The 23,423-nt window shown below is 43.2% G+C and overlaps 1 protein-coding gene across 2 annotated transcripts; it reads right to left on the bottom strand.

The window, feature by feature from the left end:
* Positions 1-4,637: 4,637 nt before the first annotated feature.
* Positions 4,638-19,904, bottom strand: LOC126651450 (uncharacterized). Of its 2 annotated transcripts, none has more exons than XM_050337349.1 (2): positions 19,767-19,904; positions 4,638-14,892 (listed from the first exon to the last, which is right to left on the bottom strand). In XM_050337349.1, exon 2 carries the CDS (start codon positions 10,354-10,356, stop codon positions 8,092-8,094), a length of 2,265 nt encoding a protein of 754 aa, XP_050193306.1. In that variant the 5' UTR covers positions 10,357-14,892; positions 19,767-19,904; the 3' UTR covers positions 4,638-8,091. The 2 variants fall into 2 exon arrangements, with proteins under 2 accessions (XP_050193306.1, XP_050193307.1); XM_050337350.1 differs by having other exon boundaries at positions 4,638-18,262; positions 19,767-19,901.
* Positions 19,905-23,423: the final 3,519 nt, after the last annotated feature.

Here is a 23,423-nt window from a genome sequence, read left to right as displayed (position 1 = left end):
TTGTAGACCTTAGAAGTAGTTATGTAGTAAATGTAGATTTTAGAGTAGCAGCATATTATCCCTTTACCCTTAACACACCAGTTCAAACCCCTGTTACCCATTCCCATATCAATTCCCTAAATTCCATAGCCTGTTTAGTCTCTTTTTCAAGGTAGAATTGTAGAAGAACACCCTAACCCTACGGAACAAGATACAGCCATAGACCCAACAACCTTCAGGCCTAGAATTCTGGAAGGCCTCCAAGGACATTACGTGCTCTGAGGAAGATGAAGATGAAGAAGAGGGGGTCCCAAAACGCCCCCAGACCCAATTCCCAAGAGGCGTGGCGGGGGCAGAACCTGGGTGGTGGCTGGACTGGGATTGGGTGAAAATCATTATAAAAACTGTGGACATCTGTATTTCGGGAGCGCGCTGAGGGTATTCCAAAAAGCCTGGGGGCTCATTAAAACTTTTGTATCCTTATCTTATCTCTTACCTAATTTGGCTTGGAGTCTTTTTTTCCCCACAGCCATTTAGGCAACAGTTTTGGTGGCCCATACGGGGAATCGAGACCTGTGACTCCTCTGGATTGGTATTCCCTTTTGCAGGGATTTCTTTCCAGCCGGCATATCTTGAAGAATTCCTGCTCTGATCTTGGGGGGCCCAGCTTCTCGGAACCGCACGTGGAGGAGGTAAGATAAAGAACAAAACTCCTAGAGAATTTTAATTAGCAGCTGCGGGAAGGAGTTTCCCCCAGGGCTAGGGAATACGGTGAGGCTGGGAAGGGAAACTTGGACTTGGGCCCAAAAGTCAGTGTTTTCCCAGTCTGTTGGCAAAGGGATTTTTGCCGGAGTGGGCAGTGGAACTGCCCGGAAAGTTTAAGTTAGGGCAGGCAGGAGGATTTCGGGTTTCTTGTTGGCCAGGTGTGGCCGGAGAGGGGGGGACGCCTCCCGCTTGAAACTCTGTGTTTCTGCCTGAACCTGGTAGTGTCTGGATTAGACACAAGGTCTGCGGTGTGTGTGTGGCTGTGAGTTCTAGGTTAGATCTGTCGTTTTCCTCGTGTGTTGTTTGTTAACATGGGATGTACACAAGCTAAAGAGGAAATTCCAGAGGGAACCCCTCTTGCTTTGGTTTTACGGTATTGGGATGATTTAACTGGTCCTGAGACATCTTTAAAAAGGCGGGAGGTAGACTCTCTATGGATGTTTGGCCCTATACCGGGAAAATTAGAGGAATAGCCTGGCCGAAATTTGGCTCTTTTGAGGCAAATACAGTGTTTCATCTTATGACAATCCTTCATAAGGAGGAAATGTGGTCAGAATTGCATTATGCAGAATTATTCTACCTTTTCTTAACCCGTCCGAAATTGAGAAAGGTATATAAAAAGGACAAAGTTAAAATAGAAGCAGAACACACAGAAATGGTATTAGAGGAGAAAAAGAAAAAGAAAAATCGTGCTAAGCATGATCCTAAGGAGGAAACTAAACTTGAAAGCCCTGGAGATGAAAATCTGGACCTTTTAATTCCCCCAAATATGAGAATAGGAAGCCCACCCCCCGCTTTGGCTCAGGCTGCGGGCGCGGCGGGCGTAAGTCCATCAGGAGCGGGGGTAGCCCCTGGGGCGGGTCCTGCCAGCTCGGCAGGGACAGCTGGATCTGCAGTGCCGGGTTCAATTGCTTCGGGGGCCTCGGGGGCAACGGCGGGACAAGCTGGGACTGCTCCGGGAGGAGCGGGGGTCCTGGGAACTGCTGTTGGTGCTCCGGGACCCGCGGGGCTGGGGCCGGCTGCTCCGGCCGACGCGGGAGCAGCGGGAGCGGGGGCGGTCCACGCCCCGGCTGCCCCAAGAGTTCTGGCGCCAGCCGGACCGGCGCCGGCCCCTCCTGAAGGAGCCGAACTGGCCCCTCCCGAGACCGCGGAGCCGGTCCGGTCTGAAGCTGCGAGCTCCCTAGGTGTCGGTGATCGGGGGGCGATAGCCCCTTTTGGAGCCGGGGGGCCGATCCCGTCTGGAGCTGCGAGCTCTGCCGGTGCCGAAAGGGGGGTGGTAACCCTCCCCAGGACTGCGGGGTCGCTCCTGGCCGGGACTGCAGATCCTCTCGGTCACCGGGGAGCTGCACTGGCTCCCTCCTGGGCCATTCCGGGAGTGCCAGGCGCAGTTGCGGTTACCGCGGCAATGGGGGTGGGAGGTTCGAATCTCAGCACTGCGGGAAGAGGAGCGGGGGCGGTGTCTGCAGCCAGAGTCCCTGCCCCGGCTGACACAGGACCCTTCAGCTCTGCCATGAGGGGCGGGAACGAACCCGCCCCCATCCCTTCGGTACCACCCTATCCTACAGAGGAATGGGGGAGCCAGGGTTTAGAATTACAGCAACGGGGGAGAAGCAGGTTAAGGAGGAGCAGTTCGGTTCCTCCTATCGACAAGAGACAAAGATGGGGTCTTCCCCCTTTTGACCCCTCGAGCACAAACGTTAAGACTCGGGATAGTGATTTTTCTGATACAGGCACAGAAGCTTCTGAGGATGAATCAAATGATAGACTGGGGAGGGGGGAAGAGAAACCACTTATAGTAAGACCAAAGACAGGGGGAAGAAGAGTACAAGAAGCTCTGTCAGACCCCAGTCCTGTGGCTAGTAGGACAAGATCACAAAAGGAAAAGCCTACAGTAGAAGCCCGTTTAAGACAAACCATGAGCAACCAGGGTCCAGTTTTGATAAAAACTCCTTTTTCTCTAGGTGAGTTACAGCAGTGGAAAGCTTCAGTTGGAACATAGAGGGAAAACCCAGACAAGGTAACTAGGTTTATGAAAAGAGCAATAAAGACACAAAATCCTGATTGGGAAGATTTGGAAATAATGCTAGACACATTATTAGATTCTAGTGAAATAATTGTTAAGAAAGCTGCCCGGGATGAAATAGAGAGGCTCATAACATCTGGGTAGATGCAAGGACAACTGTAAGATGTGTTTCCCTCAGAGGATCCCAAATGGAATCCCAATTTACCAGAAAAAAGAGAAGCATTGAAACGCTATCAGGATTGGGTGATTTATGGTCTTAAATATGGAATTCCAAAAGCAGTAAATTGGTCAAAAATGTATACAGTGAAACAAGATAAAAATGAATCCCCTACAGATTTTGTAGACCTTAGAAGTAGTTATGTAGTAAATGTAGATTTTAGAGTAGCAGCATATTATCCCTTTACCCTTAACACACCAGTTCAAACCCCTGTTACCCATTCCCATATCAATTCCCTAAATTCCATAGCCTGTTTAGTCTCTTTTTCAAGGTAGAATTGTAGAACACCCTAACCCTACGGAACAAGATACAGCCATAGACCCAACAACCTTCAGGCCTAGAATTCTGGAAGGCCTCCAAGGACATTACGTGCTCTGCGGAAAATGAAGATGAAGAAGAGGGGGTCCCAAAACGCCCCCAGACCCAATTCCCAAGAGGCGTGGCGGGGAGAGAACCTGGGTGGTAACAGGACGGGGATTGGGCAAAAATCATTATAAAAACTGTGGACATCTGTATTTCGAGAGCGCGCTGAGGGTATTCCAAAAAGCCTGGGGGCTCATTAAAACTTTTGTATCCTTATCTTATCTCTTACCTAATTTGGCGTGGAGTCTTTTTTTCCCCACAGCCATTTAGGCAACAAAACAAACAACAGTCTTGCACCCAAATCCCACCAAAACCATTTAAGTACTTTTTGCCTTTCGGCGCAATTCTAACCACGACAAACTGTTGGATCTCTGGAGGAGCGGAGGCTGCAGTTGCACTCGGATGGCCGGCAGGGGGCGCTGTTGGGCTCTGGTGACCCTGGTGCGTGGCAGACAGCCGGACGGGGACCCCCCAACCAAAAGGGAAAGGAGAAGGCGGGAGGATAATCTTCCTGTGGACTCATGCTGTCAAAAGTTGCGGCTGGAAACTCCTCTTCCTCATCAATGGACACAAGCTTGCCCCAGGACGGAAAAGAGGAGGAGGAGGAGGAAAGAAAAGCATCTTTTCCACCTCAGAAAAATTCTTCCACAGATTGGCACTTCCTTCTTTGATGAAATCCCAGGCAGTTTGGGCAGTGGGCAGAACAGTGCATCAGGTAATGGAGGAAAGCCGGGACCAAAAGCAGCCAGGTGACCTTGCTGAGAGCAAAAAAAAAAAACCAGAAAACGACCCCCTAGCTTTCCTCTTCCCCCTAGCCCACCCCACGAGTTCCCCTCTGACACCCAGTCCCTCCCCCTCCCCCTCCCCCGCCTCATCCCGAGGGAAAAAAAAACCCCAAACACAAAACCCCTGGGCTCGGGTAGAGTGAAACAAAAGAGTCCTGCTTTTTGCCAAGAGGAGTCGTTTAGCATATCACTAAGACAGTCATTAAGGTCTAGGCCAAGCAAACATCAAAACCTGAAAAACTCATCTTCACCTCAGCCAAGCAGTTGGTGTGAAAAAATTCACCAGAAGCTAATGAAAAAGGAAAATTATAACACTGCTCAACTTGGTGTCACCTGCAAACTTGCTGAAGGTGCACTAGATCCCCTCATAATGATCATTGATAAAGATATTAAATAGAGCTGGCCCCAATAATGAACCCTGGGAAACACCACAGGCGATTGGCTGCCAACTGGATATAACTCCATTCACCAAAATTCTCTGGGCCCAGACATCCAGCCAGCAAAGAGTATGCCCATCCAAGCCATGAGCAGTCAGTTTCTCCAGGAGAATGCTGTGGGAGACAGTGCCAAAGGCTTTACTAAAGTCCAGATAGCCAACATCCACAGCCTTTCCTTCATCCACTAAGTAGGTTACCTTGTCATACAAGGAGATAAGGTCAGTCAAGCAGGACCTGCCTTTCCTAAACCCATGCTGACTGGTCCTGATCCCCTGGTTGTCCTGTACATGCCATGTGATCGCACTCAAGATGATCTGCTCCATAACCTCCCCCAGTGCACTTTGATACATTATGATGATCTGTTTTCTGAACTTGGCAATGTTAACTAGTAAAAATGGAGTAATTAACCTCACAGACTGCAACTAATTTAGAATTGGCCCTAAAACTAGGATGCAAATAATAAAAACTTATTAAAATCATTACCCAGTAAATGGTTTGTATCTTCTACAGAGCTGAATGAAACATGGAAAAATCTATTATATTCTGTTTGTTAGCTGATGGACAAGCATGACATATTTGTCTTGAACATTAATATGAACAACTTTAGTGGGAAGTTTTATTTGGATTCTAGGAAATTTGATGACACTAGGGGATTGTTTATATTTAGATAATTGCATAACTTTTCATTTAAAAATGAAAAATACATTAGATTTTGTAGTGATTTTCCCTCCTCTTATGTTTTCCCATTATATTCAGTTGAAAACAAGTGCCATATCTCTTTGGAGAAAGATTGAATGACATCCCACTCATAAAATCATTTGGATGGAACATTTATTAAATCAATCAACAGCTAAAAGGTTGTGACTTGTCCCATTCCCAATATTTGTTGAAGAGCAGTCAAGTCAAAGGCATACTTTAGAATAGTTTGATGCACAGGAACAAGAGGGGAATCATTTTTCACCTTGTAATTCCTTCTGTTGTTCTTAGTGGGAACCTGTAGAGGGATTTCATGGTAGACCTCAGTGCTGTCATGTGCGGTGATTCACCATCTTAGATTTTTGTTTTTCTTGTATAAGGCATCAGACTATACTGCTGAAGAGGCAAACAATGCTTAATACCTGGTTTTGCACTTTAATATTAGTTTCTGGATGTGAGTTTGGGGATTGTTGTGGTTTTTTTGTAATTGTATATTCCTGCCCCCTTAAAAATTGCACGGTCTCACCTTCACTGTTGTAATTACTGCCTTTCATCCAAATATGACAAACATTTATAGGAAGGTGCTTGAAACAAAATATAATGTCCTTCTAAATTCCAAATCTTTCATCTTATGAACTGGATTAAAGGTACACTGTTCAACATGTCACAGCATCATCTAGCATCTATTCAGAAGCTACCACTAGGTCAAGAGATATGGAGATGCAGCTCTAAAAAGAGCATAGAATCACAGAATAAAGTAGGTTGGAAAAGACCTCTAAAATAATTGAGTCCAACCTTTGACCTAACACCAACCTCATCTACTAGACCATGGCACTAAGTGCCACATCCAGTCTCTTCATAAACACCTCCAGGGACGGTGACTCTACCACATCCCTGGGCAGCCCATTCCAGTGTCCAATCACTCTCTGTAAAGAACTTCTAATGTCTAACCTAAACCTCCCCTGTCACAGATTAAAACTGTGCCCTCTTGTCCTACTGTTAGTTGCCTGGGAGAAGAGACCAACCCCTACCTGGATACAGCCTCCTTTCAGGTAGTTGTAGAGAGTGATAAGATCTCCCCTGAGCCTCCTCTTCTCCAGGTTGAACAACCCCAACTCCCTCAGCTGTTCCTCATAGGACTTCCAGTCCCTTCCCCAGCCTTGCTGCCCTTGTTTGGACCTGCTCCAGGACCTCAATATCCTTTCTAAATTGAGGGACCCAGACTTGGATACAGTACTTGAGGTGCGGCCTCACCAATGCTGAGTAGGGAGGAAGAATCACTTCCCTGCTCCTGCTGGGCACACTGATCCTGATACAGGCCAGGATGACATTGGCCTTCTTGGCCACCTGGGCACACTGCTGGCTCATGTTCAGCTTCCTGTCTATCAGAACCCCCATGTCCCTTTCTGCCTGGCTGCTCTCCAGCCGCTCTGTCCCCAGCCTGTAGTGCTGCAGGGGGTTGTTGTGGCTAAAGTGCAGGACCTGGCACTTGCCCTTGTTGAAACCCCATACCTTTGGATTCATCCCATCTATCTAGCCTGTCCAGGTCCCTCTGCAGAGCCCTGCTGCCTTCCAGCAGATTAACACTCCCCCCCATTTGCTAATAGTAGACTCAATCCCCTCGTCCAGATCATCAATAAAGATATTAAACAGGACTGAGCCCAACACTGATCCCTGGGGGACACCACTAGTGACTGGCCGCCAACTGGATGCAGCACCATTCACCACCAGCATGCTGTAGCTGACAGGGAGTGACAATTACTTGGAGAACAAATAGATTACTTTTTTCCTATTTCAAGGATATCATCCAGAGGGCAGGTGAAACATGCCTGATGACATGCCTTTGTATATTGCTTTCACTAGAAAAAAAATAAAATCTTTTTTAACTGTCATGCAAGAATAAGTCCTTGGCATCTCTTAAAGTTCTGAGAATCTCTGAAAAAGATTCTGTTCAAAATCCATGGAATGTGGAAAGTCTGTGACTGGACTCTATGAGTCAGGTTGGACTCTCCAGTGAAATCAATATTTCTAGGAGCAGTTGTCATTTTGTAACAGGAGCCTACTGAAAATTTACGTGGGATACTTGACTCTTTGCAGAGTTACAGATAACTGTATAGTTCGATTAATGGGATTTGGTTCAAATCAGCAGCATTCACGTTAGCAAAGAAGTGTCCCTGTAGAAAATTAATTACTGGACAAAAGCCAAGCTTACTCTATCTGTTCTGTTCTTTGATTCTGTAGCTGAACTTTTATGAATGTTGCTGTCCTGCTGTAGTGGGTTGACCCTGGCCAGATACCAGGTATCCACTAAAGCCATTCTCTCACTCTCCCTCTGCAACTGGACAAAGGAGAGAGAAAAAAACAGCTAAGGATTCATGGGTTGAGATTAACAGCTGGGAGAGGTCAGTTACTGATTACCTTCACAGGCAAAACAGACTCAAAGTGGGGATAGTACTTAAATTTATTACTAACAGGATAAGAGCCAAAGAGTGAGAAATAAAAAAGTCTTAAAAACACCTTCTCCCCACCCCTCCTGCCGTGTTCTCCCTCATTCCCCCTAGCGGTGCAAGGGGATGGGGAATGAAGGTTACGGTCAGTTGTTGTTTCTGCCACTGCTCAGGGAGAGGAGTCCTTCCCCTGCTCCCGTGGGGTCCCTCCCATGGGAGATATTCCTTGATGGACCTCTCTGGCATGAGTCCATCCCTCAGGCAGCAGTTCTTCCCAAATTGCTGTCCCATGGGTCACTTCTCCATGGGGTGCAACGCATGTCTCACAGTCATGGATAACCTGAGAGATAGTATCCATGGTTAGATCCACCCCTCAGTCTCATGCCCATCTGTAGGTGGCATCTCTGCCTTGATGGCCGGCAGCATCATGAGCCCATCGTGCTAAGAACAGTTCACCTTTGTGCTGCCAGTCTAGGTCCACCTGTGACATCTCAACTTGTGCAGCTCGGTCTGCCCATTCATTGTTGCGATGTTCTTCATTGGCTCGATTTTTGGGCACGTGGGCGTCTACGTGGCGGACCCTCACAATCAGTTTCTCTCCCCGGGTAGTAATGTCTTGCCATATATCAGCGGCCCAGATGGGTTTTCCCCTACGTTTCCAATTGGTCTTCTTCCATCTGTCCAACCACCCCCACAGGGCATTGACCACCATCCATGAGTCCGTGTAGAGGTAAAGTTTTGGCCACTTCTCTCGTTCAGCAATGTCCAATGCCAACTGGACAGCTTTGAGCTCTGCGAATTGGCTTGATTCACCCTCTCCTTCCATAGCTTCTGCAACTTGTCGTGTGGGACTCCATACGGCTGCTTCCCATTTACGTTTCATCCCTACAATACGGCAGGAACCATCAGTAAAGAGTGCATAGCGTATGTCTTCTTCTGGTAGTTGGTTATATGCTGGGACTTCCTCTGCCCGTACCACCTGCTCCCCTTCTTCTTCCTCTGCTAGACTAAAATCCTCACCTTCCGGCCAGTTCGTGATGATTTCTAGGATCCCAGGGTGATTTGGGTTTCCAATGCGGGCGCGCTGCGTGATCAGGGCGGTCCATTTGCTCCAGGTGGCATCAGTGGCATGATGAGTAGAGGGCGTCTTCCCTTTGAACATCCAACTCAACACTGGCAGCCGAGGTGCCAGGAGGAGCTGTTCTTCTGTGCCAATCACCTCTGAGGCAGCTTGTACTCCCTCATAAGCTGCTAGGATCTCTTTTTCTGTTGGAGTGTAATTGGCTTCCGATCCCCTGTAGCTTCGGCTCCAGAATCCAAGTGGGCGGCCTCGGGTCTCGCCAGGCACCTTCTGCCAGAGGCTCCAGGAGAGGCCCTTATCCCCAGATGCAGAGTAGAGCACATTCTTCACATCTGGTCCTGTCCTGACTGGCCCAAGGGCTACAGCATGGGCAATCTCCTGTTTAATCTGTTCAAATGCTTGCTGTTGTTCAGGACCCCACTGGAAATCATTCTTCTTGCGGGTTACCAGATAGAGAGGGCTTACGATCTGGCTGTACTCGGGGATATGCATTCTCCAAAAACCTATGGCACCCAGGAAAGCTTGTGTTTCCTTCTTGCTAGTTGGTGGGGCCATTGCTGTGATTTTATCGATGACTTCAGTCGGGATTTGACGACGTCCATCTTGCCACTTTACTCCCAGGAACTGGATCTCTCGGGCAGGTCCCTTGACTTTACTCTTTTTAATGGCAAACCCAGCTTCCAGGAGAATCTGTATGATCTTTTTTCCTTTCTCAGAGACCTCTTCTGCTGTGTCCCCCCATACAATGATGTCATCAATGTACTGCAGGTGTTCTGGGGCTTCACCTTTCTCTAGTGTAGCCTGGATCAATCCGTGGCAGATGGTGGGACTGTGTTTCCACCCCTGGGGCAGTCGGTTCCACGTGTACTGCACGCCCCTCCACGTGAAAGCAAACTGCGGCCTGCACTCTGCTGCCAAGGGAATGGAGAAGAATGCATTCGCAATGTCGATAGTGGCGTACCACCTCGCTGCCTTAGACTCCAGCTCGTACTGGAGCTCCAACATGTCTGGAACTGCAGCACTCAATGGCGGGGTGGCTTCATTCAGGCCACGATAGTCCACAGTCAGTCTCCATTCTCCGTCGGACTTACGCACAGGCCAGATGGGGCTGTTGAAGGGGGAGTGGATCCTGCTGATCACTCCTTGGCTCTCCAGCTCACGGATCATCTTATGGATGGGAATCACAGAGTCTCGGTTTGTTCGGTACTGCCGACGGTGCACTATTGTAGTGGCAATTGGCACTCGCTGTTCCTCAACCTTCAACAGTCCCACAGCAGAAGGGTTCTCTGAGAGGCCAGGTAGTGAATTCAACTGCTTAGCAGCTTCTGTCTCCACAGCAGCTATTCCAAAAGCCCATCTATGTCCCTTGGGGTCTTTGAAATACCCATTCCTAAGGTAGTCAATGCCCAGGATACATGGGGCATCTGGACCAGTCACAATGGGGTGTTTCTGCCACTCCTTCCCGGTCAAGCTCACTTCAGCTTCCAGCACGGTCAACTGCTGCGACCCTCCTGTTACCCCAGAAATGGAAATAGCCTCTGGTCCCACATGTCCTGAGGGCATTAACGTACATTGAGCGCCAGTGTCAACCAAAGCCTTATATTCTTGTGGGTCTGATGTGCCAGGCCATTGGATCCACACCGTCCAATAGACACGGTTGTCCCGTGCCTCTACCTGGCTAGAGGCAGGGCCCCTCTAATACTGGTCTCTATCCTGCTCGTCACAGTTTTCCGTCTGCAAATACCGGCGGGAGGTACCTTCTAGTGGGTCAGATCCCTGCCCACGGGATACTGGCACTGCACTCACTTTCACGGACTTTGTTTTTCTCTGGTCCTTCAACTCTTGTACTCGGGCTGCCAAGACATGGGTAGGTTTCCTGTCCCACTGTCTCATGTCTTCTCCATGGCCAGATAGGAAATACCACAACTCGGTTCGTGAGGTCTGTCTACCCTCTCTAGCTGGGGGGCGCCCAGTACTCACTGGTGCCACCTGGGAGTTGTTTCTCTCAATCTTTTCTAGGATTTTCTCCTGTTGATCTTGTAATTTTGTAGCTATGGTAGTGAGGTTATTGATTGAAGTCTCCACGGAGGAAACGCGGGCTTGTAGTGATCCTTGGACCATACTGTCGTACATCTGAAGTTTATTTACTATAAACGCCACTGGCTCACTCTTTTCCCCAGCCTCCAATAATGTCAAGTAACTGACGTGTGCAGATGGCCCCATACGTATGAAGGTCCACCACATGGTTGGTGTACATCTAACCTTGTCAGGATCGTGATTAGCTTGCATATCCCTTCCAAACAGTACCTCCAACAGTGCCATTTCCCTTAGGCGTCGGATCCCCTCCTCCATGGTATTCCAGTTCTTCACAAAATGGTCTGCCTGCAAAGCCTCTCTGTAAACGAACCTCTCTCTCACAGCGTCCAGCAACCGTGCCCAGAGAGACAGGGGCTTTGATTCTCTCACAAATGCCTCTTCAATGCCCACATCCTGGGCAATAGACCTCAAGAACCTTGCTTCACTGCCATCAAGGTTTATGGCATCACCTGTGGAGTCCCAGACTCGGATCATCCAGGTCAGTATGGGCTCATTCGGGTGACGAATAACATCTGCCCATAATTTCCGGAGGTTGTCATACGATAAGGACTCAGTGATGATTTCTGGCTCCGGGTTGGCTGCCTGTGAGGGTCCTGCCTCCCCATCATCATCTACTGGGCGGGTTGATTTGGTCTTATATTTCCTCTTTTGGATAGGGGTAACCTCCATTGACTTGTTTGGTTCCTTGGAACTAGCCTTATCTGGAGTCACCCTTGTATCAGACCTCTCGCTTTCATCTTTTCCTTTTCCCTGTGAGGGCTGCACCATACCGAGCACCTTTTTGTAGGCAACGGCTAAAGCCCCACATGCATCTACCACCTGCCTCTCTATGGGTTTACCACGACCTCTCTCCCTCACAGCTGTTATTATCTGTGCAGGGTTTAGGAGTTGTTCGAGAGTGAACTTCCATGTTGTAGGAACTGAACCACTTTCTAGAAATTTACCCAGGTCCTCCCATGACCCATGCCATTCGAGGTTTTCCACCCCTGGGGCTGGTTTCTGTGCCCGTTCCTGGTAAATCCTGGGCCTAACTACGAATATTAGATATGACACCGTGGCAATAGATATGACACCTTGCACGAGAAGCCCCAAATATAAAATGTCTCTTACATCTAAAGAGAGTTTAAATTTCTCAGAGGCCATTGTATTGGAACCAAAGGGAAAATGTAAAATCAGAACTATGACAGCTGTTATTAGAAAAAAAATATTCCAGTCATTTTCACTCAGCTATAAAGGAGTTCTGAGTATATAATCATAATGAGAGACAACCTTATTTTTTATATTTCCTATTAGTTTCAATCAAAACTCAAGCACAAATGACTAACAGTGTTATTAACAGGCAACCCCCCCTAAAAGATTTTTCTGGTTTCTCCATAGTTGGCAGTTACAAATTCAAAATTAATTCAAAATGCTTTATTTGACACAAGAATTCACACATTCAGGAAGTCTACTGCTTGCATTATACAAGGAGTTAGATCAAACCAAAATGTGCAATCCCTACCCCCACTATATGTACTGGAAAACACTAAATAACTTGAACAGAGGTCACCATTTTTAAGCATTGTCCTGAAAAGACATTAATATCCTGTAAGTTATTGGTATTTTCTAAGTGTAGGAGACTGTATTGTAGCTTCCCAGCTGAAACCTAGCCCTAGGAAACCATTGATATAAAAGAGACAAAGGAACTGAAGGTGCTGAAACGTAGCTCTTGTACTAATCAGTGGTGTAGCTCCAGAAATAGTTTTTCCCTATGTAGTTGATACACAGCATATGTTTTTTATAATAGTAATTTGATCCTTATGGCTATTATTTTACACAAAGACACACATTAAATGTTTAAATCACAAACAATCTTACAACTTACAGTTAATGCATTTTAAAGCATTTAAACAAAAGAAGAAAAAAGTTTATTTTCCACAAGGAAGAACAATAGAAAAAATTAAATTGTTTTCCACATAGTTTTCTTAAAACAAAGTCCATAAGGACATATTCAGCACCCAAAGTTAATTTAAAAAAAGAAACACAACAAAAAAATCAAACAAAAATCCCCAACCAAAACCCAAACAGCCATAGAATTTAATCTATAAAGCAAACATTCAATATTGCACTTTGTTTTTCTAATGCTTAGATTTTACTTTTTCCTAATTCAGATCAAGATTCTATATCAAATATTGGGCTACAACTATGACCCTATAATGCCTCTGAACAACTAATAACAAGTTTAAGTGGGAAATCTTTATTTGATAAGGTTTTAGAATTTTTCACTCTGATCACAGCCTGTGAGGCAACATCAATTATGACATTGGTCAATTTTGTTTCATATATAGTTTTTCCATTATACTGGGATAAGTACTTCAATGCTATGTATATCAACAATTGTTCCCTTGTCTGTTAACAAAAAAGAAAAAAAAAATCAACAAATGCTTTTTTATGCCAACAATCTTAACATTTAAAATTTTGTCTGATTGGAGAGAATTGAAGGAAAGGACAGTCACAAAACTGGCAGCATAAGCCATCACCCAATTTCCAATTCTTGCTTATCAAAGACCAAACATTTGAACTGAATCACTTAAGATGTGAATCTCATTTTAATCACCCTGTCATCATTTTTGAAACATGAAATATCTTTCATGTTCTCATAAAGGCCACTTATGGAATAGCCTATTTTACTATATTTATGAAGCCTTAAAAATAAGGTATAACTTTGTAAGAATGAGCACAATACAGAAACATCAGCTTTCCCTCTCCCCCTCCCTTCTGTACTGTTTCATTGCACAAGGATACACATGATAACTTAGTTTTTAAGTAGTCAACATCAGACGTCTCAGATAATAGTCTTTGTTGCTGTTTTTTGTGGGGTTTTGTTTGTTTGTTGTTGTTGTTTATTTATATTATTTCTGAAAAGAAAATTTATGTTTACAAATCTCTAGTATAAAAACCACTGATCAGATCTATGGCTCCATCATTCTTTTCTTCTTTAGGATATGTTCAAGGGGTCAGTGCTTTTTCTATATAATTTCTCACATTCTAGATGAATGTATGTTTAAAGTTGTTCGATTTTTTGTTTGTTTCATAGAATCACAGAATATCTTCAGTTGGATGGGACCCACAAAGATCATCAGAGTCCAACTCCTGGTCCTGCACAGGACACCCCAAGAATCACACCATGTGCCTGAGAGTATCATCCAATTGCTTCTTGAACTCTGTCAGGCTTGGTGCTGTGACCACTGCCCTGGGGAGCCTGTTCCAGTGCCCAACCACCCTCTGAGTGAAGAATCTCTTTCTAATATCCAACCTAAACCTCCCCTGACACAACTTCAGGCCATTCCCTTAGGTTCTGTCACTGGTCACCAGAATGAAGACATAAATGCCTGCCCCTCCGCTTCCCCTCATGAGGAAGTTGTAGAGTGCTATGAGGTCTCCCATCAGTCTCCTCCAGGCTGAACAAACCAAGTGACCTCAGCCACTCTTCATACAGTTTCCCCTCAAGGCCCTTCACCATCTTCACAGACCTTCTTTGGATATTCTCTGATAGCTTAGTATCTTTCGTATATTGCAGTGACCAAAACTGCACAGAATATTCAAGGGGAGGCCGCACCAGTGCAGAGCAGAGCAGGACAATCCCCTCCCTTGACCAGCTGGTGATGGTTTGACTGATGCACCCTAGGACATGGTTGGCCCTCCTGGGTGCAGGGGCACACTGCTGACTCATATTCAACTTGCCATTGACCAGGACCCCCAGGTCATTTTCTGTAGAGCTGCTCTCCAGACTCTTGTTCCCCCAGTCTGTATGTACATCCAGGATTGCCCCATCCCAGGTTCAGAATCCGGCACTTGCCTTTGTTGAACTTCATATGGTTGGTGATTGCCCAGCCCTCTAATTTGTCTAGGTCTCTCTGCAGGGCCTCCCTGCCATCGAGGGAGTCAACAGCTCTTCCCATTTTAGTATACCTTCGAGTCCTGCATCCAAGTCGTTTATGAAGATGTTGAAGAGAACTGGCCCTAAAATGGAAAATTTTTGTTATAAATTGTTTGTTTTAAAGCTCTCAGGACTAGCCCAGGAAACAATCAGAGCAATTCTCCGCAAAAGAATTTGAGTATGGCTGATAACACTGATACTCTGGTCCAGTTTTATAATTGGTTTAGTCTTACTATTTTTACAGTCAGCTACTGGCCTCCAAACCAAGACAATAAGACCAATGGAGCAATATTTGGGTCACTTAAGTAAGCTTCGGGTCAACAGAGCGTGGTTCTTATAGGTGACTTCAATTACCCAGACATTTGTTGGAAGAACAGTAGAGCAGCTCACATATCAGCCATCAAGTTCCTGGAATGCACAGAGGACTGTTTTCTCACACAAATGTTAGATGTGCCAAGCTGAAATGAGGCACTGGCAGACTTGTTACTCACAAACCAAGAAAACCTGCTCTGTAATATCTCACTTAGTGATAGCCTTGGCTGCAGTGTTCACAATATTGCAGAGTTAGGGAGCCAGCTGAGCATGCTAAAGGTTAGTATTAAGACTAAAGTTTTAGATTTTAGAAGAGCAAACTTCAGCTTGCTCAGAGCTCAGTTGAGAGGGGTTCCATGGGAAGCTTCCATGGACAATAAAGGTGCTAGTGAGGGCTGGGAGTTTTTCCAAGAATGCTTCCCTGGAAGCACAAAAGCAATTAATCCCCTTTAAAGGTAAAAGAAGTAGGCAGAGCAAGAGACTCCCCTGGCTTAACTGCAAGCCTCTGAGTCTGCTCAAAACCAAGAGAAGCATACCAGAGATGGAAAAGCAGAGGCATACCTGTTGAATACTACAAAGGCACTGCCAGGGCATGCAGAGAAGCAGTTAGAAAAGCAAAAGTTCAGCTCAAATTGAAATTGGACAGAGATGTCAAAAACCACAAGAAAGGGTTCTTTGGGTATGTAAAAAATCAGAAACAGAAGGAAAATATTGGCCTGGTGTTAAACTGGAGAGATTAATCAGTCACCAACAATGCTGAAAAGGCAGAGATTCTCAGCACTTTCTTAACCTCTGTCTTCTTCTTCACCCAACACCAGTGGGCCCCAGGCCTTAGGAACAAAAAATCCAGGTTGATGCAAAGACAGACCTACTGTCAATGAAGAAAGTATGTGAACTGTTACAGGAGCTTGACCCCTACAAATCGATAGACCCTGACAATATCTACCCAAAGGTGTTAAGAGAGCTGGCTGATGTCATTGCAAGGTTGCTCTCCATAATCTTTGAGAAGTCATAGAGAACAGAGGACTTCCCAGGAGACTGGAATAAGGTTAATATCACCCCTATCTACAAGAAGGGATTAAAGGAGGATCCAGGAGACTATAGGTCCATCAGGCTTACTTCAGTCCCTGGGAAAGTTATTGAACAAATCTTCCTGGGGGCTATCAGAAGTCAAATGAAGCATGGGATTGGGAAAAGCTAGCATGGATTCACGAAGGGCAAATCATGCTTGACAAACCTGATCACCTTCTATGACAAAGCAACCTGCTCAGTTATGTGGTGGACATTGTCTACCTGGATTTCTCCAAGGCTTTCGATGCGATTTCCCACAGCCTCCTCCTAGAGAAAATGATGTGTTATGGTCTAGACAAGTAGTCTGTACAGTGGGTGGGGAACTGGCTGACAGATTACACCCAGAGGATGGTGGTAAATAGCTCCTTTTCAAACTGGCAATCTTTCACAAGTGTAGTCCCCCATGGATTGATACTGGGTCTGACACTGTTTAATATCTTCACAAGTGATCTGGATGATGGGATCAAGTGTACTCTGACAAAGCTCACCAATGATATCAAACTGAGTGGAGAAGTGGACACTTCAGAAGCAAGATCAACCTTGCAGAAAGACCTGGATAGGCTGGAAGAGTGTGCTAACAAGAACCTTATGAAGTTCAACAAAGACTCACCTCAGAAAATATAATCCAGGAATATAGCACAGGTTGGGATCTACCTGGGGGTCTTGGTGGACAACAAGCCGAATATGAGTGAACAGTATGCTGCTGCAGCAAAGAAAGCCAACAGGATGCTGGGTTGCATCAACAAGGGCATCACCAGCAGAGATAAAGAAGTCACTCTCCCACTCAGTGTTTGTTAGGCCTCACCTGGAATACTGTGTTCAGTTTTGGTCCCTGCTATGCAAACAGGATGTGGACAGGCTGGATAGGGTACAGAGGCCACAAAGATGATCCAAGGACTGGGAAGACCACCATGTGAAGAAAGGCTGAGAGAAGTGGGTTTGTTAAGCCACGAGAAACGAAGGTTTAGGGGAGATCTTATCACCATGTTCCAGTATTTAAAGGGTGGTTTCAAAGAAGATGGAGACTTTCTTTTGACAAGGAGTTACATGGAAAAGACAAGGGGTAATGGGTACAAGTTACTCCTGGGGAGATTCTGATTGGACACGAGAGGACAATTTTTCACAATAAGAACAATCAGCCATTGGAATAATCTCCCCAGGAGAGTGTGGGATTCCCCAAAATTGGACACTTTTTAGGTGTACTGGGCCATCTTGTCTAGACCGTGCTTTTGCCAAGAAAGGTTGGACCAGATGATCCTTGAGGTCCCTTCCAACCTGGTATTCTATGATTCTATGACAGAGTATCATAAACCCTGAAGATAATACAAAACACGCAAACTGAGCTGCTGCTTAGTTGCCATAGTTCAGACTTTTCTTGCAATCTGAACTATACTTTCTACTGGAGACTCATTTTATATATAATTTTTTGTGATTAGGTAACCACATATTATTTAAATAAAAACCAATGCAAACCAAACAAACCTTCTCCTTCCCATACCTAATAGTTAAGATATCTCTGCCCATGAACCCTGAACAGCATATGACTATCCCCTTTTAAAGTTCTTTACACACTTTGCTAGTATCTGCTGGTGTTGCTTTCACTTTGTAAGTTTTATGCATGTCCCTATTCAAAATCCCCCTCAAAGAACAAAATCAAAACACAAACACAAACCAGTATAAATAACAGTGCAACATAACAAAACAAATAGCATTCTAACAGCTTGGCAAGTGATGAATTCACCTGAGATTAAGTGATCTTTAGGTAGCCGACAACAAAACATTGTTTTGCAATAATAGTAGAAAGGTAAAAAATTATTAAAAGAAATCAAGAAGGTATACAATCTTGACAAAGTCTCTTATTAGTTTCCTTGTGTTATCTCTTCCCCCTCCCCCCCCCATATATCTGTTGCTTGTCTACTACAGCCAGCTGCAAAACATACAGCAAGGATTGACTTTGAAGGCATGTGATGTTTGTAAATAAATCCACAATAGGATCCAAGTTGAAGAGGTGATACATGATCAGCCTACTAGGACAATTCTGAGCATGTGCATATGCAGGTAAAGTCCAGGCTACATAAAATTACAAAAAAAAAAAAAAAAAAAAAAAAAGGGTCAGGGCATTTGTCAGTCTTTATCATCTTTTTTTTTTTTTGTTAAAGTTTTCTTACAACATGGTTTGAGTGTTTTGAAACACGTGACTGTATGCTAGTAAGGCTGCTCCTAGTATGTGCCACTATTTAAGGGAGAGGGTCACAGGTTTTCAAGCATGTGGAGCAGTCCTATGATGTGCTATAGACATCAAAGCACGATCAGAGGTTCTTTTCATTTATTCACTGTACAGGCAAGAGCAATAACATTTCCTTTAAAAGCAAGTCTCCACTATGACACCTTGATCTTCAACATGGCAGGTGTGATTCAAAACCCATGTCAAGTCACCTTTTTATGGATTCCTTCAACAAGAGGGGCAAGATGGTATCTCATCTGTGGGCTGATCTGGGTTTGGATCAATCTAACCAAAGGAAAAAGAAAAAAAAAACAACCAACCAAAAAAACCCAGAACAACAACAACAAAAAAATAAAGGCCACAATAACCCAGTGCATTTTAGAATCAATTGCTAGAAATAAAAATAAAAAATCACAAGTAAAAGAAAATTATAATGATATGTGGCATTTTGAGTCCAAAGGTTATTGAAATAATTGAAAAACTTCTATTTAGAACAAACTTTGGATAAACATTAATAGAAATATTAGATACAGTGGAAGTCTTTAAACTACAGGTTGATGGTAATTTAAGGATAAGCATGAATAACTACTACAAAACTTAAACAATTTCTCCTTTACTCACACAGAAGTCTTTTGAATTATCTGATTTATACAAAAAAGATGACTTGACACATATCACTAGAAAGATAATCAGGAAATATTTATTGAGAGAAGCAGAGAAGTTTTGCTTGAAAAGGCAGAAACTTATCAATAAAAAAATTATTCTACTTTTAAAGTAGTTCTCAAATATCCTTCAAAACTTCATATGAACTTGAAAAAGTTCATATGTTCTAAGCCTTAACTCTTCTTCCTCTCTATAGGAGAAAGAAAGGGTACAGCCTGATAACTTAGGTCTCAAAAACTGGATGGTAAGAATAGTTTAACTGTACATTGCATCTTTTGGACAGTTAACTTCATATAGCCTTTTTTTGTGTTTCAACCCGGGGGGGGGGGTGTTGTGCTACACAGTGCTATTTTCTTAAAGTGGGTAAATTCAGACAAACTTTGGCCAGAGGACACTTTTTTTCATTTGTACTATATCATTGCTTTTTCTTGAAAAAGACAAACATGAAAAGCTTTGAAATTTGCATCTCAGTCATGGTTATTCAGTGGCTGCATTTTTAGTTCTGTAAAGGCCAAAAGTGTGTCAGAAAAGTAATAAATTAATACCAATACATCACTTTTCTACATGAAACTTCTGAAAGCCCTACATCCACAGAATTTAAACACACACGCAAAACAGTTTAGTAGTTGCTAAAACAATCAGTGACAAACAGTATATAAATCATCATATTCTGACAGATATACCTACTTCCGAATATAGGGGAGGAGGCAGAAAACGAAACTCGTGGATGTATGCAAATAATGGTCCTTGCAGCGCTCTCTGAAAATCATCAAAAGCAGCTACAGGTGCAAGACCAGACTGTATATTTTCCTCTGTGACCACTTCTGCATAGCTAGGAGGTGCTGGAGGGAAAAGGTACATGTAGTTCAAACAACAAGTTCTTATGCATGACAAAATACATAACATGATAAATACTAAACTTCAATCACTGAAAGATTCACCAGCAGATAAATTATGTCTTTAAAATTGTTAAACAAAAATATTTTGTTTTATTCTAATATTAAATATGTTTAAAACCAGACTGACCACTGTTTATTGTGGCTTAATTATTCCTTTAAACTTTAAATCATACCAAAGATAATTTATTTCTGTAGAGCTAGGAATAAGAGAACATTGTAGTCCTCTGCACTCCAAAAGTCTCCAGGTCCAGGATTTGTACTTAAAAAAGCAGGATATTAGATATCCAAAAAGAAAAGAAAGGAAATACATAATTTGGCCATAAGAGATTTCCCATGGAAAAGAATGTTATCTTTTCACAAAGTCTTGGCTACTAAGGCTGGGGAGAGATGCCAGAAACTGCTATTATGGGTTGAAATGCCTTATAACCAAGGATGCAATTGGGATACCGTAGAAGTAATGAAGTTGTGCACAGATACAATGGTATCCTGTGCTTTCATTTTTGCCACTTTCCAAGGCAGTTAGATTTCACTGCCTGTCCTAGAGACAGAAAGGCAGGATGGGAAGAAACACTGTTCTTCTACACAGAACAAGCAGTTGTAGAAACAGATTTCCTGTAGGTTTTATTATAAAAGGATGTAGTTTGACTCTGTTAGCAAGACTGCAATGAATAAAGCAGACAAAAATCAAAAGAGACTAGCAAATTGATTGGGATTTGTATTGTCAAGTTACCTTCTAGTCTTTCAGGCAGTGTCAGACCAAGCCAGTTCATGTTCATGCTACCCTGGCTGCTTACACTCGATGTTCTGCTACCAAATGGATGTAGAGGAATGGTACCAATGACCAATGGTAAGTTAAGGAATAAATCCATGGCTCCTGGAATATCAACATATACCTGAAGAAAAATGAAACAAGTGTATTATTAAAACATGAGGTTTTATTAGCATTTCATAAGTATTAGTCTAAGTTATCTTTCTATGAAAGTTTTCACGAGGAGTTTGTTTCCAATAGTACATTTTAGGGCCCATGCCCCATGCCCCTCTGGAGACATGAGCTCTTCAAGTTGAGTCTTCATGTGAGCCCTCACATGGAAATGCAGTCTACTCATTAAATGCTTGCTTAGTTGACAGACAACTGTTTTAAGAACTTGCACAATTTAAACTAAATTTACTTACCAGACCTCCTGTCACAACATTATTGTATTTCTTTCATAACTAATGATCACAAAATGCTATGCTAGACATTTGTATGGCACGTTGGAAGCTACTCTCTCTCGCAAGTGAAACAGACCACCCAACATACCATGAGTGAGTACTCCACACGGATTATACTACAGTCAAGGATTGAAGGGGAAACAGGTGGAATTTTCAACTGTTTGCCATTCCAGGTTTCTGTTTTGCCAGATGACAAGGATTCCCCGCGGAGGTTGGCAACAAGCTGTTTGACTTCCTTCATTTTCCCTTTAGCATAGAATGCCTGTGTTTGGTAAATGGTTGCCTTTGGCACCACCATACGAGAAGAGCAATTCTCAATCTCAGCAAAGATCTGAATTGATTCACCTGAAACCAAAAAAAAAAAAAAAAAAACAAACCAAACAAACACATCAGAATTTCAAGTTCTCTTTATATTTACAAGGCAGTTTAAGTAAACTTCCACATTTTTTATACTGTTATAATGATGCTGCTACCACCGCTCTACCTGAAAAACTCCCACATCCACTGATGCTAATAGAAACAAGATCCCCATGAGCTGTTCTCAAAGGAAAAAGAAAAAACCCAACACACACAAAAAAATACCAGTCTAATAGATGAGGTCCTTGAACAATCTAGAGATACAAGTAGCGCTGTCTTAGGAAACAGAGTATACTGAGAAGATTGCTAAATGCAGACTGATGTGGTAAAAATATCCTTAATGTTTCATTTATATAAAACCAGTAAGTATGGACTCTAGCTTTAAAAAGGAAGAAAAGACATATCCTATAATTAATTCTATCACATACCTGGGGTGTAGCCCTTTCTTTCAATTTTGGCACTTAAAGATATTGGGCCTGAGGTACAAAGCCAGCAACATAGAGTCTTTTCTTTTGTGCCTGCTTGGGGTGACTGCAAGAAGAGGAAAAGTATTGTCCATCAAATTAGGAGCTCCATGAATCCCTTCAGGTATTTAAAGCAACACAGGAAAATAATAATTTTCATAATGTGTTTATTATTACATATTTTGATAAACAAAGCTACTTTGATAGGAAAAGTCTCAAGCAATTTAAACAGTATTATGTAGATACAAAGTTTGTCCTAATTCCACTGCTGTATTAGTATTGCTTTTTCTGCAATCCTCCACACTACAGACACAATTAAAACAATACTAAAAAAAAAAATACTGTATAGCTTAAAACAAAAGGCTTCATAGCCTACACATCTCAACATAATGCTGCAGAGCTTTTCATTTAACTAACAGTAAATAAGAACATCTTCACACTTTCCATTAAGCTGCATTTCAGAAAAAAAAATAACTAAGTTAAACTACTGTAATCTTGACTCCTGCTATTTCCTCTGTTTCTGAACGATCCTGTTTCATCTATGTTACGAAGACTTATTTTACACAACACCAGGATGTAGGGCTTGATCGAAAGCCTATTAAAGTCAAATGAGAGACCTTCAATTTTCACGGAGTTTGTGCAAGGTCCTTTTGCAAGTCAATTTTTTGCCCATACACACAAGAAACCTGTTTCAACGGACTTCTAAATTTTTTTCCCCTCCAGATTAAAATTTGAGAAAGGGATAAAATAAAGGATTATTAGGTCAGACTTAAATCAAATCCTCACTGGGAGCAGTTGAGGTATTAAAGTTATTTTAATAAAAGGAAATTTCAGGAAAGGATTATACAGAACTGTGGTAATTTCTCCCCATCAGTAGAAAAATTATCCATATGGAAATTATCAGTTATGCACTGCAGCAAATTTTTTTACTTTGCATTTTTAAGTTAGCAGTCCCTCACTAAAATATTAAGACTTCTGTTGTTCTTTCATAGATTATTCTTTATTTATAATTGAAGAGGAACAGTTCACCAAATTTTCTTCCTTAATGAGAGTCTACAATTTAGCGGTATCAGTTTAGATTGACAAATGCATTTTATGTTTTGCAAAAAACAAGCAGCTCCAAGTGTAGGATAACTTAGCCTTCAAAATGCCAGCAATTGAAGCCTTGTTAAACTGATATAACACTTAAAAGAAGAGCTGTACTTAAACTAGCAAATAAATATTAGGTAAAGTTGCATGTTGATGTTGTTTCGGTTATTATACTTTATTTTTATGCCAGAAAAGGAATGAGGAATTCTGTCAGTTCTTACCAGTAACGAAGGAGTGTTGATATCTATATGTTCGAAGACTGTAAATTCCTTCTTTAATTTTACTGGCAGAAGCCAAGGCCTATGCAATTCAGCTTTCACCCA

The sequence above is a fragment of the Myiozetetes cayanensis genome, unplaced genomic scaffold (assembly GCF_022539395.1).
Source record: "Myiozetetes cayanensis isolate MyiCay16 unplaced genomic scaffold, myiCay2020 scf617, whole genome shotgun sequence".
NCBI classification, from domain to species: domain Eukaryota; kingdom Metazoa; phylum Chordata; class Aves; order Passeriformes; family Tyrannidae; genus Myiozetetes; species Myiozetetes cayanensis.
This window is presented reverse-complemented; position numbering and strand designations above follow the sequence as displayed.